Source organism: Myotis yumanensis, unplaced genomic scaffold, assembly GCF_028538775.1.
Source record: "Myotis yumanensis isolate MYYU_CA2020_CCGP unplaced genomic scaffold, mMyoYum1.0.hap1 SCAF_16, whole genome shotgun sequence".
NCBI lineage: Eukaryota > Metazoa > Chordata > Mammalia > Chiroptera > Vespertilionidae > Myotis > Myotis yumanensis.
The window spans coordinates 37,146,789-37,163,458 of record NW_027223767.1 but is presented as its reverse complement, the minus strand read 5'-3'; the positions used below and the strand labels follow the sequence as shown (position 1 = coordinate 37,163,458).

The 16,670-nt window shown below is 47.9% G+C and overlaps 1 protein-coding gene across 1 annotated transcript in view; it reads left to right on the top strand.

Annotated features, from left to right (window-relative positions):
* The first annotated feature begins 1,228 nt into the window (after positions 1-1,228).
* The window catches only part of WIPI1 (WD repeat domain, phosphoinositide interacting 1), a 27,929-nt gene continuing 12,487 nt past the window's right edge, over positions 1,229-16,670 (top strand). The window contains exons 1-4 of the mRNA XM_070394475.1: positions 1,229-1,386; positions 6,468-6,550; positions 7,791-7,960; positions 13,212-13,308. Of these exons, the coding sequence (XP_070250576.1) occupies positions 1,307-1,386; positions 6,468-6,550; positions 7,791-7,960; positions 13,212-13,308 (430 nt within the window). The 5' untranslated portion in view covers positions 1,229-1,306. The remainder of the gene's footprint in view (positions 1,387-6,467; positions 6,551-7,790; positions 7,961-13,211; positions 13,309-16,670) is intronic.

Here is a 16,670-nt window from a genome sequence, read left to right as displayed (position 1 = left end):
AATTGTGCATTCACGACTTCATACCTTACATAAAATACATCATCCTATACATATTTTCTTTGATTTTTTTTTCAGCTACAAAAATCAAATAGGTTTTGTTAAATACTGTCTAGTAGAGCCCTTTGGTGCTTGGATCTTGAAATCAGACAAACCCGCCAAAACCGGTTTGACTCAGTGGCTAGAGCGTTGGCCTGCGGACTGAAGGGTCCCAGGTTCGATTCCGGTCAAGGGCATGTGCCTTGGTTGCAGGCATATCCCCAGTGGGAGATGTGCAGGAGGCAGCTGATCGATGTTTCTCTCTCATCGATGTTTCTAACTCTCTATCTCTCTCCATTCCTCTCTGTAAAAAATCAATAAAAAAAAAATATATATATTAAAAAAAAAAAAGAAATCAGACAAACCCACATTCTACATGGCAATCATGTTACAATATATAAATGTGTCAAATCAGCATACTACACACCTTAAATTTAAAAACACCCCATACCATTTATCGTATTACTTCGGACAGATTGTTTAGCAGTCCCGGGCTTCAGCTGCTGCTTCTTTAAAATGGACACAATTATACTTTCCTCACAACGTTTTATAAGAATTCAACGAGATAATACACATTAATGTAGTGCGTGGCATGTAGTAATTCTCAACGGCAGTGCAATGGTAAGATAACTTATCTGTCTGGCCTTAGCATCCTCATTTTAGAAACTTTTTTTTTCAAAGCAGCTTGGAGACTCGACAAAAGGGTGGGGCTTTGGCGTCTCACGCTCTCTACTAATCTCTGTAAATTTAATGGGCCAAGAGTTACACATGCCGGGGACTGGGTGGGGTAGGGACGAGAGCGTCCGCCTGTCCCCTTCGCGGCAGCCGCCACGCAGATGCCGGCCTGGAGCCAGCAGGTCGGGCCCCAGCTGCATTTGTTCTTTCTTTCTCCCGGCCGGTCAGCGGCTCTGGCGATGAAAACACTACCACGTGGCCTGCAGCCTCGGCATCGGGCGCCTTCGCCCAATGGCGAGCCACGTCACGGAGTTGGGGGCGGGCCTCCAGCAAGGCAGGTCCGCCCACCGCCGCCTCCAATTGGTCAAAGATGCGCGGCAGCATGGGCTCGTGGCCAATAGAGGCCTGAATCTTGGACCCCGCCCTCTTAGTTGCACTGTTCGGCGGCACTGGCGGGAGGGGCGGGGCGAAGCGGGACGGGGCGGGGCCAGGGCGGAGAGGGGGCTGGCGACCCGGCCCGCAGAGCCGGCGCCAGCGGGCTGCTGAGGTGGCCGTCGCCGGCTCGGAATTGCAGCTGCCCCGGGCCGAGCCCCCGATGGAGGCCGAGGCCGCGGACGGCCCCGCGGGCGGGGTCGAAGCAGCGCTCAGCTGCTTCTCTTTCAACCAGGACTGCACGTAAGCCGCGGAGCCTGCCTGGCCGGGAAGTGGGGGACAGAAAGTCGCGACCAGGGGTGTTGTCCTGTCTGCAACTTGTAGCAATAGAGGCGCGGGCCTACGCCCCGAGAGGCCAGCGGCGGGACGGTCGGCGGCTGTCCCCCGACTGGTTCGGGTCTAGGTAGCCAACTCCTCTCCCTGCTTCCTCCCCCAGCAGGGGGTTTCGGCGGGCCCCCCAAACCCTGGCTCGGGTGGAGAGCCAGGAGGGGCTGGCCGAGGGTGAAAGGGAAGAGAGTTAGCCAGGGGAGCAGAGCCGAAGCAAGCTAAGGAATGGGGGTGGGGTGGTGACCCAAGTGGGGGTCCGGGGAAGGAGTGGCAGAGACCAAAACAAAGGAGATGGGAGGGGAGGGGCCGGCTGCAAGTTGACCCTAGGCGTGGTAGCGGGGCCCAGGAAGATGGGAGCCCAGGGAAAACTTTCCCATTTGTCCTTGAGCATCTCAACGTGGCATCTGGGCAGGGCCTCGGACAAAGAGGCAGCCTATCCCCGCGGCCAGGCCGGCCCCGTCCCAGCCCCGGCGCGGGCGTCTGGCCGGCCCCCTCTGCCTGTCAGAAACCTTCCCGTCCGCTCGCGGCTCCACACAGCCGCTCGGCGAGGCCGGGGCGCCCTGTCCGCGTCCACCACCAGCCCTTTCTCGAACCCAGGCTGCTCTCTCCGAGGAGCACGAGCTCCACCCTGTTGCTTTGTTGAGGGGATTTTTCCTGTGTCACCTGGATGTTCGCGTTTGGACTTTGGCCAGAGAGCTGGGATTTACTGAACTGTGTGTTTCAGGCGCCCGGAGGATTCGGGCCCTTTGCAAGCAGGCGTCCTTTTCCTCCCCGCTTTCCATGGAGTGGTTAGATGCCAGCCCCGGGGACCATATGGAATAACCTCTTTGGAATGTGGCCCCAGCGCATCAGGCAGGGATGACCTCTCCCCGCTTTCCCACTTCCTGCTGTACCAGTTTCTGTTGTGTTCTTGTTTGGAGTCAGCTTCAGGCTTGTGCTTTTGGCCTGCGACTGGGCTGTGCTAATATTGAACCTTCCGTGGTGTAATTAAGGCCGTCATGTACCATAAGCAACTCCGGCTTCCATTCCCTTTGTCTTTTCTGTTTAAAAACATCCTATGCCAAACAGTATGCCTTTGTTCAAAACACTGTATGTGGGATCCCGGCATCTGGGTTGCTGGGCAGCTTGGTCAGATGTGTGACTTTGAAGCTCTCTTTGACCACAACCCACAATAAGAAATCGATATTACAACATCACCCAATACCCATATACAAATAACAGCACTGAAAAGTGAATCACAGAATGGTGTTTACCTTTATTATGGGAAATCCCCGCTGGTATTTTCTGTTTCCTTTTTAAAAGCCATTTGTGACTCCCTGAATTATTTTTAGGGTTCACTCATGGTTGAGACTCACAATTTACAGAAAGGATAGTCTAGATAAAATTGTGATGTTTTGTAAGAAACATTTTGCAAGAGGGGATGGCTGTTGAAATGCCTGGGTGTTTTCCTTCCTAATTGAACACAGTTTAAGGAGAGGAGTTATTTTGCTTATTAGCAAATGTTCTAATTTCTGCTTTAGAGCATTGTTTACTAGATTATTTTTTATTTTTTAAATGTTTTCAGAAATTGATTTTAGAGAAAGAGGAAAGGAGAGGGAGAGAAAGAAGCATCGATTTTGGCTGCCTCTTACTGGGATGGAGCCTGAAACCCTGGCATGTGCCCTGACCTGGAATGAAACTGGGGACCTCTTGACCTCTGGGTGCCTGGGACAACACTCAATCAACTGAGCCACACGGGCTAGATTCTATTAAAGTAATGTTAATCTTTTTTTTAAATTTAAATCCTCACTCGAGGATATTTTCCCACTGATTTTTAGAGAGAGAGGGAAAGACAGAGAGAAATATTGATGTGAGAGAAACACATTGACTGGTGGCCTCCTGCATGAGCCCTGACCAGGGACTGGACCAGGGAAGAGCCTGCAACTGAGGTACATGCCCTTGACTAGAATTGAACCTGGGACCCTTCGGTCTGCAGGCTGACACTCTATCCACTGAGCCAAACTGGCTAGGCCCAGTCATGTTAATCTTTATTCTAGTTAAGTCCAGGCTTTCATAGCAGTTGGATACGAATGCTATTTTCAAAACTGCAGGGTGCTTGGAAAGTTAATTTCCTTAGTCCCTACTGTCAGTTCTGTTTTCTTGGATGAAGGCTCTGCTGGGCAGCTCTGTTTCACTATAAATAAAAGTTTTTGTCACAGTCAGTTGTCTTGAGCCACAGAGGGTGTGACATTGAATTTTAAAATGAGTCGAGCACTTTACCGAGCACATTTAGCGTTATCAGTGTGTCTTTTCTCGGTAGTCTGAGTTTGAGATCTAATATTTCTGGGGAAGGTGGGTGAAGATGGCTCTCCTTCACTCAAAGTGGCCCTGTGCTGGACACTTTGGGTGCATATTTTCATTTGATTGGAGAGACCTATGTGTCCCAAACCCTATGCCCATGAGAGGGGATGAGAATTTTTTGATAAAAAGGCTTTATGGATAAAATAAGGTTTTCGTCTGAATTCTTTGATTCAGAGATGTTTGTAGCCATTGATTAATCATTTACAACATAAATAGTGACCACCCTGCCATTTTCTCATATATAAGACTAGAGGCCTGGTGTTCCTCAACCTGGCCTGCGCCCTCTTGCAGTTTGGGAGCCCTTGGGGGAAGTCCGACTGATGGCTTAGGCCTGCTAAGCCGGCAGTCGGACACCTTAGGGCTGCTGCAGAGATGGGAGAGGCTCCCACCACCCCCGCTGCACTTGCCAGCCATCAGCCCGGCTTCTGGCTGAGCAGCGCTCCCCCTGTGGGAGTGCACTGATGACCAGGGGGCAGCTCCTGTGTTGAGTGTCTGTCCCCTGGTGGTCAGTGTGTGTCATAGCAACCAGTCGTTCCTCCGTTTGGTCAGTTTGCATATTAGCCTTTTATTATATAGGATTCTTCTGTTCCAGGAGCAGGGCGTATGTTTAAAAATTATTTTAAATTGCCAGATCTTTTGGTTAATATTATAAGACTGTAGTTACATTTTTTTTTGTTATTTGAAAACTTTAGAAACCTCTGTTTACAGCTAAATGTGTCTATCTGTATGTGAAAAAGTTTATGTGAAAAAATTTAAAACACTAAACACTACAGAGTATATTTTGAAGGTTTAAGATGCGGCTGGCTTGCCTTCCCAGTAGCTGTCTGTCATCACTGAGGCTGTGGTCACAGATGCCAGACCTACTACTTCTCCGAAGCAAAGGTCCAACACACCATTTTAGCCACAGGGCAGGTTGGAGGGCTAAGGAACAGAAGCCCTTACCTCGCTGATTACAAGTTGACTCCAGTCACATATCCATGTGTCCCAGGGAAGAACAAATGTTTGGGTAGGAAAAAAAAGTATTCCAGAGAAAATCATGTGACCTTCTCTTTTTTAGGCGAGTGAAATAAGAGCCGTGGCCACCTGGCTTGAAGCAGTAAGCTGCTTATTTTAGTATAGGCTGCTCTGTGAAGAGCAAATCTCACCTTTTCATTTGTTTCTTGTTTTTTTAATAATGTATTTGTATTGATTTTTAGAGAGAGAGGAAGGGAGAGGTAGAGAGCTAGAAACATCAAGGATGAGAGAGAACCACTGATCGGCTGCCTCCTGCATGCCCCCCACTTGGGATCGAGCCCACAACCCCGGGCATGTGCCCTGACCAGGAATCCAACCAGTGACCTTTTGGTTCCCGGGTTGATGCTCAACCGCTGAGCCACACCAGCCAGGCCCATTTGTTTGTTTTAAATGAGGAAGTTGAACCAAGTTTGAGGTCCACTGAGGCCCATGTTAAGGTCCCTTTCAGCTCAGACACCCCATTTTCCCGGGATGGAAGTGCTCAGGGAAGTGCTTATTCTGTGCATCTTGTGTGTCAGATTCGGTTCATCACTCAGGTCTTAAGGGCAAAGCAGGCGAGAGCTGGATGGGGATTCCCAGCTGCTGAACAAAACAGGCTCATTTGCCTTCATCCTGAGGCCAAGGCAACCTGGCTTCACACTCTGTCTTTATCTATGGGTTGAGAAGTGAAAAATTTAAAAACAAGTGTTTTTTTTTTAGCCGACCTTGTCCCAGATAAGCGTTTAGTTTGTGTTTTGTTAGTTTGTAGAGCATATTGGGGGAGCAGAGGTGGACAGTGATCAGTATTTTTTTTTTTAATTTCCCAAGTGAGTTTAATGTCCATCCAGGGATGAGAGCCACTGGTATAAAGTGGGAATATTTCAAGGAAGCATCTATTAAATTTTGCCTACTAATGACCTACTATGCCTACTGGGAACATGTACTTCCTTTTTAAGCAAAAAAAAAAAAAAAGTCATCAAGGGAATAAAAAACGACACACCTCTTGATAAAGTACCTCTCCAACAACCAGATGACCCCTAATTGCGTTGGGGGTAGTACCATGGTGAATAGTCTTGAACAGCCCATTGCCCCTATTTCTGCTCAGCTGGGAAAGCATGGTCTCTGGGTAGTTCGACATTTCATTTGATGGTTGAACCCATGAAGTTTCATGTCTCTTAGCCATGAGAGTAGTTGTCTTTAACCTCATCCCTCTACCATGCCTCTCCATCTGACAAGGTGTGCCTCACCAGTTAGAATGTTACCACATAGCACCTGGCCAGTGTGGCTCAGTGGTTGAGCGTTGGCCTATGAACCAGGAGATCACAATTCAATTCCCAGTCAGGGCACATGCCCGGATTTTGGATTCGAATCCCCAGTGTGGGCATGCAGGAGGCAGCCGATCGATGATTCTCTCTTGTCATTGGTGTTTCTCTCTCTCTCTCCCTCTTCCTTCCTCTCTCTGAAATCAATAAAAACATGATTTTTTTTAAAAAGAGAGGAAAATGTCATTAAAACATTAAAAAAACAACCCAATATTGAAGAAGCACCTGAAGATGTTTGTTTATCTGTCTCCATGAGTGAGAGGGAAAAGGGGTATCTGTCTTCAAGTCTGTGGCTGGGATTCAGTACCTTTGTCATTCCCAGGCTCTCCTTGTCTCCCACAGATCCCTAGCAATTGGAACCAAAGCCGGTTATAAGCTGTTTTCGTTGAGTTCTGTGGAGCAACTGGACCAAGTCCATGGCAGCAGTAAGTGTGTGCGTGCGAGGTCTCAGGGACGCCAAATCCTCCCTTTGGACTTTAATCCGTGCTACTCCTGAGCTGTCTGCCTTTCTCTCCCTTACCCATCAAACTTGAGGCAGTATTTTTGTATTTTTCAGATTAAATATAAATCAATGTCTTCGCTTGCTTTAAAACCAAAACCATAGCGGAGCACTTAGTGAGATGTAGCAGTAGCTTAGGTAACATTTTATATTAAGAAATCCCTTGTTTGGAACCATAGTGTTGACAATTTTTCATATACATATATGCACCGTCATCAGTTCTTATAGTTGTCATAGCAAAAGATCAGTTGGGATTTCCCCCCATTATGTTGGCACTCTAGAATATTGGTAATGTTTTCAGTCATGGAAGTATGTCCTTTGCTGATAAAGCAATACAACCCCATGTACATAGTCCATATTGAAGATGCTGGCATACTTCTAGTAAATAGTAAAAAAAAAAATTCAGCTTAGAAATGTGACTCTCTTATATAGTGAAGAATATAATCTTTGGATTTCCTGGAAAGAAAATGGTTTGGTAACTAATACATTGGGCTCCTAATTTATTTGTGAGATGTTATTTTTATTATGCCATTTTCATGGATAACTTGCTCTGTACCTGTTCTGGGTTGCTCCCTACGGGACTTGCCCAAGATCAGGAAAGGCATGCATAGGAAAAGAGTATTTTGGGGGGGCTCACTAACGTACCTTCTCCCCGAGTACAGAGGTACTTCCCTGGTCATAACACTGACGTCCAGATGGTTTTCAATAGGAATGGGATTCCAGAAATGGTCAGGGAGCATAGCAGGATGGGGAGGGAGTACAGGTTTTTCTATGTCACTGTCCCCCATGGTGGTCCCCCTCGTAGCAACAGGGACAGGAACTCTGAAGGCAGAGGCTCCTGACAAAGCAGTCACTTCTTTGAAAGCTCTGAATGAGGAAAGGGTAGCTGAGATGGCCCAGACCCCTCATTAGGTTTCACAGACCAGTGGCACCCCAGGGCCTTGGGGGAGCTCTGGAAATTCTGACTGTGTCTGGTCACTAGCATCTTTAGATATGTGAAAGGGCTTTGGAACTGTTCCATTTGGAAGTGGCTAAAGCTTCCTGGGGCTGGGGGGGATCATTGCAAATGCATTCTAATGGAGGGTGCCCAGTCAGCAGGACCTAAAGGACGCCAGCTGACTGGCCGAGGCCGGAACCCCGGTAACCTCGGCTGCTTTCCCTCCCAGATGAAATCCCGGATGTCTACATCGTGGAGCGCCTCTTCTCCAGCAGCCTGGTGGTGGTGGTCAGTCACACGAAGCCGCGGCAAATGAACGTCTACCACTTTAAGAAAGGCACGGAGATCTGCAATTACAGCTACTCCAGCAACATCTTGTCCATAAGGCTGAACCGACAGGTAAGTGGGGGGAAGATCCCTCCGGATTGCAAGGCTTCTGCTCATTGGGACGGAGGAGAAAGATGGCTATCGTTCAAGAGGAATGCCTCTAGAACAAGCATCAGATTCTACAGGGCATTTTCATCCTCAGGCCTATATTTATGGGTCTCCTGTAGAGAGTCTACTCCATGCGCTTGTCTCAGTGGTGGGTCCTCCCTGGTCCTTCTGCCTCTTGTTCTTTTTCCGACGTGGCCACCTGCGAGGTGAGCCCTCCCCTGGGTGCAGGCTGGCCGGACCCCCTGGCTCTGGAACACTGAGCTGTTGCAAGGACACCTTCAACACAGAGGGACGCCTCTCTGGTTTGTGTCCCCGATGGTGGCATTCGCTGCAGACTGGCAGTCACGCCTCTCGGAAGGAAGCTTCTGAGAATAGTGTGTGGTCCTCCTGGGGTGGTTCTGAAGCCAGTCAGTAAAACTGCCCAGTGGGCCAGGTCCTCGGGCTTCCACGTCTCTTCCGCCCAGCTAACCCTTGAAGATTTTTCTTGTAGTGTTTTCTTTGTTGAAGGAAGGATTATTTTTATCTCAACTATGCAGCACCTTCTCTTGAAAAATATCCGTTCTTGTTAAATAAGTGGCTGAGGTATTAGCAGAGTTTCCGTTGAATTATTACATTCGAAGTCCTAGGAGCAGGGCAGGGGCTGTCTCTGTTTTTGTTCACTGCTGTGAGACCTGGTAGAAAAGATAGTGAATGCCCGGTAGGAAAATCTCCCACAGATGTCTGTTTCCTGACCGCCTCGTCCATAAGCAAACAGAGACATTCTCTGCATGAGCGCGCAGCTCTGTCCGTTCAGGCAAACAGTCCCAGGAGGGTGGAGGTCGTGGCATTCGCTGGGGACAATGTTCTCTCCTGTCTTCGCACCCAAACCACAAAGTGCTGATTAACTTTTTTAAACAAATGAGACAAAGTGCGTTCTGAAGTTTATGGTAAGGAGGAGATTATTTCTTTGAGTTGGTCAAATATTTTCACTGACTCTCCACTTAAGCCTGCATAAAAGCAGAGAACAGCTTGAGAAATAGGATACGGGGATTTTTTTTTTTTTTAACGCAAAGAGGAGTCAGAGTAAAGAAGAAAATAAACCCGGGTTCTTAGCAAGAGAGAAAAAGGCAGTTTGAGAGTTTTCAGCTTGAAGGCTTTTAGTTTTCAGCATAGTGCTTGGTTCACCTGCTCGTCCTGAAGTCTGTTGGGAGCACGTTCAATGTTGTTGTCGAACTGTCTTGTTTTTTCCTTTGCACGTAGGAGTAGCCAGTGTGGGAGCATTAACGATCCTTTTCCGGTAACTGACGGTCTCTGTAAGGTTGTTTAGGCAAATGTCCTGTCAAGATCAGAATTCTCGAATAGTATCTATGGCATGTCTTTGCATAACTTCTCTTACTTGCTCTCTGACATTTTCATTAGCGAATGGGACAAGGGAGGATTATTCAAGTGTCCGACCCAGCCTGTTGACTTTTAGATGTCACTCCACTCAGCCTTAACACTCATGAACTCTAAGGCTCTCCACCCCCACCTTCCAAAGGACGTTAATGCACCTGGACCTACCGGGCTTATCATGGCCAAGCTAATGTGAACCCAGGTCCAACATCTCTGCTCCTAAGAAGGTGCTTTGGAACAGGTCTGGGAAGCGTTTGGGGTTTGCTTTTCTTAAAACGTTCAGGTTTGGGCCTTAACAACTTCTGGTTTAGGCAACTCCTGCAGCCCCTCCCTGCCAGGTGGCGGCGGCAGCTCCCTCAGATAGAAAGGAAGAATATCTAGTAATTGTGATATTTTTCACATTGAGTAGATGTGATTCCCCCGGCACTGAATTGAGGAGATGCGTTCAACGGAATGAAGGCGGTTACCCAGATGCATTTCAATATTCGAGCGTGTACGGTTCTTTGCCACCTGTTCTCCACCTCCGTCTGGATGCCAAGGGCCCTAGAACAGATGCAGCATCTGCATCCAGGCTCGGACGCTGAGTCTAAGTCCGTGGTGCTCGAGAGCAGACGCTATAAATATTTTTAATTGCTAAAAGGGGTTATAAATTATAAAGCCTAGAGAAGCCGACGAGAGCTGGAGTGACAGGGAATGAGCTGAAAATTGGCCGTTAAAGAAAGCCGGTACCAGGCTCTGCCCGTCCCGGAAGCGTGCTGTCACTTGAACTGAGGGCAAAGCACCTCCTCTTGGCCTCTGAGTGTTCTCTGTCTGTTCCCCTCCCACTTCATTCTTGTCTGCAGCCAACACGGGGGCGACCTGAACGTGGGCCAAGTGGGCCACAGAGCAGACGGTGCTGTGCGCACCGGTGGGAAGGGACGCAGACTGGACAGACTAGCAGTAGGGGCCGTTTCTGCAGGAGGCGTGTGCTGAGGACCCAGTGTGCTGGGGATTGGGTGTGGGGCTGGAGGGGAATACAAGAGGATATCAGAAACCTCAGAACATCAGCACGCATAGAGGAAGACAGTCCCCTCCCTGGTGAGTACTGGCAAAAGGCACAGGGACCAGGGCAATCGGAGAACACGTGCTCCACGGAGAAACACTCCTCTGTCCTCAGTTGGGAGACCCAGCCTCAGACCCGTGACCACAGAGCCCGAGTTAAGATGAAGATGTTGACATTTTATTCTTCTGCTTGGTTCAAGTGTTAGTCTCCACTTTTCTGAGCTTTGAGGAGTCTTACTGGGCAAACAGTAAGGCGGGCTTTTTCCAGGAGGAGAGCCTCCTGCTTTTTTGTAGTGTGTTAGGTACCTTCCTTTCCACGTTTTGTTCCCTGGGATAAAGGGTCTGCTCCGCAAACAGTGGCTCTCAAACACAGGTGTACGTCAGAACCCCCCGGGGCACTGGCTGAACCTCCTCCCGAACCAGAATCTCCCGGGAGAGCCCAGGCCTTGCGCCTTGGGTGCTCAGATCCTCATCCAAGCCCGAGAACCACTGGCCCCGAGGGCCACAAGTCAGGTGTGTGCAGAGGTAGGAGGTGGCTCAGAGTGAGGCCAGAGCCACCAGATGCGGAATTCTTCCCAGCAGCACGTTAACCCTGTGGCCTGTTTCCACTGGGGAGAGAGCACGGCTGTGGGGAAGAGGCTCCAAACCTGACAGGTCTCGTTGGAAGAGGAAGAGAAAGGTCTCACGGCTCTGGGGAGGGGGGCCCCTAAGGAGTGGAGCTGAGCATGGGAGGGGGACGGGGTGTTCCCATGCCGAGGCTGGAGGGTGTGCACAAAGGTAGGTCTGCGGGAGAGTTTTAAGAAGTTAAAATCTGACCATTCATTGGAGAGGGATAAACCAGAAGATTGGGGAGCAAAGAAACCTACGTCTGTACAAGAGGGAAGAGAGCCTGTCTCCATATATGACAAACCCACAGCCAACGTTATACTCAGTGGGCAAAAACTGCAAGCGTCCCCCTAAGACTGGGAATAAGACAGGGATGTCTGCTTTCACCACTCTTATTCCACATAGTACTGGAAGTTCTAGCCACAGCAACCAGATAAGAAAAAGAAATAAAAGGCATCCAAATCGGAAAGGAAGAAGTAAAACTCATTATTTGCAGATGGAGTGATACTGTATATAGAGAACCCTAAATTTAGATCCTACCAAAAGACTAGTGGAACGGATAAATGACTTCAGTAAAGTCGCAGGATACAAAATAAGTATTCAGAAATCAGTTGCATTTTTATATACTAATAATGAACTATCAGGAAGGGGAACTAAGAAAACAATCCCATTTATAATTGCATCAAAAAATAAAACACTTAGGAATAAATTTAGCCAAGGATGTAAAAGACCTGTACTTGGGAAAGTATAAGACACTGAAGAAAAACAGTATGGAGTTTCCTCAAAAATTAAATATGGAACTGCTGTTTGACCCAGTGATCCCACTTCTAGGAATATACCCTAAGAGACTCAAGACAACAATCAGAAAGAATGTATGTACTCCTATGTTTATAGCAGCACAATTTACAATAGCTAAGATCTGGAAATAGCCCAAGTGTCCATCCGTAGATGAGTGGATAAAAAAGCTGTGGTACATTTACACCATGGAATACTCTGCAGCAGTAAAAAAGAAGGATCTCTTATCCTTTGAGACAGCACGGAGGGACCTGGAGAGCATTATGTCAAGTGAAATAAGCCAGTCAGAGAAACACAAGTATCACATGATCTCACTCATATGTAGAATCTAATGAACAAAATAAACTGATGAACAAAATCGATCCAGAGACATAGAAGCACAGAACAGACTGTGGAATCTCAGAGGAAAGGCAGAGGTGGGTGGGTGGGGAGAGATCAACCAAAGAACTTGTATGCATATATGCATAACCCTTGGTCACAGACAATAGATTGGGGAAGGCCTGGGGCAGAGGATAGGGGCGAGCTATAAGGGGTCAATGCGGGGCGGGGCGGGGGAGGCAGAGAAGACATATATAAATAAGTGGAAGCATATACCGTGTTCATAGATAGAAAGAATTAATATCGTTAAAATGTCAATACCACCCAAAGCAATCTATAGATTCAGTGTCATTCCTTTCAAGATACCAATGGCATATTTCACAGAACTAGACAAATATCCCCAAAATTTATATAGAACCACAAAAGATCCCAAACAGCCACAGCAGTCTTGATAAAGAAGAACAAAGTTTGAGGAATCACTCTACCTGATATCAAACTATATACGTCAAGGCCATGGTAGTCAAAACATCACGGTACTGGCACAAAAACAGACATATAGATCCATGGCAGAGAGTAGAGAGCCCAGACATCAATCCATGCCTTTAAGGACAATTAATGTTTGACAAAGGAGACAGAAACATACAATGAGGTAAAGATAGTCTATTCAATAAATGGTGCTGGGAAAATTGGACGGTTAAGTGCATGACCTTCTTACACCATACACAAGAATAAACTCAAAATAGATTCAAGACTCAAATGTTAGACTCGAAACCCTAAAACTCCTAGGAGAAAACATAGGCAGCGAAATCTCAGACATTTGTCGTAGCAATATTTCTTCTGATATATTACCTTGGACAAAGGAAACAAAAAGAAAAAATAAACAAATGGGACTGCCCCAGACTAAAAAGTTTGGTGTATACATGTGTGTGCATGTGCATGTGTGCATACATAACATCATCTTCAAATCCACCATCCAGAGTTTTCCTCCGTTAGACTTGGGATCAAGTTAGGACTTAAGGAAAGGTGAGTGGTTTCGATTGGCTCAGTTCCCTTTTGATGCAGTGACGCGTCTGTGTGTTTACAGAGGCTGCTGGTGTGCCTGGAGGAATCCATTTACATCCACAACATCAAAGACATGAAGCTGCTGAAGACCATCCTGGATGTTCCTGCAAACCCAACAGGTGAGCTCCCGAACGGGACAGGTGCCCCCTCCTCTCGTGTCCAGGTACCCCTTTCTCTATCTTGAGAACCTGAAGCAGTTGATTTGCTTTATAAGTCTTCATGGTGTTTACCCCGAGGCTGTGTTTTAATGGGGGCAGGTTCAAGTACATCAGGCTGTGCGCCCTGCAAGAGGCTGTGTGGACCTCACGGCCGCCCACCCCCCGAAACTCCTTTCATCTGGGCCCGTTCTCAGCAAATGTGTCAGGGCGTTTGAGGTAGACGCGTGGGAGATTCCATGCATCTGGTACCGAGAGGTGTTTACCCCTAATTATTTGCTGTGGTTGCTCAGCACAGAGTAGGCGTAATAATTAAGAGCAGGTTTTGACTTGGTGTGTCTACGTGACTAGGAGAGAGACAAGCCGAACCGCAAAGAATATGTTCTGTTATGTTACAAAGAAATCTCCACATTGTACTTCCCAAACTTCTCAGGATGGGACGCTGTTGAGTAAGTTTCCCAGTTTAAGTTTGTGAAGTGCAATGTTCTAGCATTTCCTTCTGAAAGGCCAGGGTCAGGTTGAACAACCACAGTGTGTCTTATTTTTTTTTTTTTTTTAATATATTTTTATTGATTTCAGAGAGGAAGAAAGAGGGAGCAAGAGATAGAAACATCAGTGATGAGGGAGAATCATTGTTGGGCTGCCTCCTGCACACCCCACACTGGGAATCGAGCCCGCAACCCAGGCATGTGCCCTGAGTGGGAATCAAACCCTCGTGGTTCATAGATTGACGCTCAACCACTGAGCCACGCTGGCCAGGCCACAGTGTGTCTTATTACACCTTTGCCATCTTTTGGAGAGAATGTCCAGGAGTTTCTCAAATCCTGAAATTTATACTTATCCTCTCAACAACCTCTTTAATAAAATGGAGATGATAATGATCCCCCCCCCCCCCCCCCGAATTACTGGGAGGATTAACTGGGGGCAGGGAGTGAAAGCCACGGCACGTCTGCCCCGCATCACATGCGGCCCACTAGGCTCACTCACTCCTTGAGCGCCAGCCTGGGGGGAACCCCGGCATCACATGACATGACTGCTCCCCAATCCAGAACCATCGGCTGCCTCTGAACCTTCAGAACCACGACCGTAAAATCCTGAGGCCAGTGGCCTCCTCCATTCTCTAATAGATTTTCTGAACAACACTAAAGATGGAGACGCTGGCTCTGATCTTTATAAACCCTTCGCGAGTCCACAAGGCAGACAGAACTGTGTCTCATGGCTCGAGCACACATTCTGCACACATGCTGCCTGTGGCTCCAGCACACATTCTACATGCATGCTGCCCACGTGAACCACGAATCAGTGGCATGCACCGAGTCCTCCCACTGCTCTGTGCTCAGCATCTGTGTGGCTGTAAATTTCCTCCCTCTTCGTCTGTGTTTGTGTCATGCCCGCTCCTGTTGTGTCAGAGATTGCAGGCTGCTTCCTCTGAAGAGTTAGGCCAGATGGGGCTCAAAGCTAATTTCCTGCAAGTACAGCAGTCTGTGTGCCGAGCTGTGGAGGGTAGAAATCTCTGGACAGGTCTGCGAGCCACAGACTCGGCTGTGCCTCGGACCTCACAACCGTGTACGGGGGGGCAGTCTACTCCCCCCACAGTGTGTCTAACAGAACGAAGCTGTGGGTATTGTCCAGTGAGCCCTCTCTCTGGAAGAGGTGCTGCCGGCGGGGAGCTGGCTCTCATTTGCAAGCACAGATTCCTTTCCGAGTCTGAAAACAGGAAGGCATGTTCTGGGCCACAAGTCAGCCCAGAGGGAACTGCATGTCATAAATCACCGTCAGCTTGCTTGAAGTTTGACATGTCATTCTATGAATCCCGGGACGCCGATGGCTTAGAATCACAGGACTTCCCTGTCATCCAGCGGATGATGCCATCGGCTCTTCAGTTGTTAGCAGGCCCTTCTCTTCCAGCTGTGGAGGGATGACAGCCACACCGCTGCTGTGAAATCATAGCTGACAGTGACTTGTAAAAATGTGTGTCAAGTGCCAAACATCCAAACCTCGCCCCTATGGAAGGAAATGTGCTCAAATGTTGAGAACAGTGGAAAACCTCTGGGTTTTAGAATGGTGGCTGATTTCCTCTTCATATTTTCTGGGCTCTGCAAATTGTTGATCACTTTTCTGTTATAAAATAATATCAAAGGAAAGGCTCGTTTCCTTCCTTAAAAGGCTTCGTGCGGCACCTGTGACAGACGCAGAAGACTTCGTGCTTTACTTGGGGGCTTCGCAGGAAATAAAGATACATTCTCACAGCTGGTTGGACCCCAGGCCATCGAAGGAACTCATGCAAAGCATTTGTGGGGGCCTTGGTTTTGTGTGCGAGGGTCGGCGTGCAGGACCCCTTGGCTACGGGCAGATGGGTCGGCAGAGGTGCAAGCCCAGAGCCCAGCTGTCAAACACGTGGGTGTGTGCCAGCGTGCACCTGCCCTAGCCGTTCCCCTCCGCCCCTTTCTTGTTATAATCTAGGGTCATCTCATTCTCCTCCAGGCAACACAGGAAGTGCCATGTTAGCTGAAGATGATGAAGCCTTTCTTCCTTTCTGAGATACTCACATTTGAACATAGAACTCTGAAGGGCACCTGTAAGAATGGCTTATTCAAAAAGGCAAGAAGTAATAAGTGTGCTGAGGACGCAGAGAAAAGGGAGCCCTGTGCCCTGTTGAGAATGTCAGTGGTACAGCCGCTTTGAAAAGGAGTAGGGAGCTTCCTCAAACAGCTGAAAGTAGGTAGAACTACCATGCGATCCAGCTGTCCCACTGCTGGGAATACAGCCTGAGCAAATGAAATCGCCTCCCACAGAGACAGCTGCACCCCCCATGTTCATCGCAGCATTGTTCCCAATAGTCAAGATCTGGAAACGACCTAAGTGTCCAATGGCGGATGAACTGATAAAGAAAATGCGGTGTGGATGTACAACGGAATCTATTCAGCCATAAAAAGGATGAAATCTTACCATTGTAACAACACGGATGGGCCGAGTGAAAGACGTCAGACGGACAAGGACAAATATCGCAAAAACCGTAGGATCTCTTATATGCGGAATTTTAAAAATGACTTCATAGATACAAAGAACAGATTAGTGGTTGCCGGAGGAGGGAAGTGAGGGGTGGGGGCCAAAATGGGTGAAGGGGGTCTACAGGTACAAACTTCCAATTATAAATACGTCCTGGGAATATGCTGCATGGTGACCACAGTGAATAATACCGTGTTGCATATTTGAAAGTTGCTAAGAGATTAGATCTTAAAAGTTCTGCTAGCAAGAAAAAAATTGTAACTGTATGTTGACAGATATTAACTAGACTTGTGATTATTTTGCAATATATACAAATA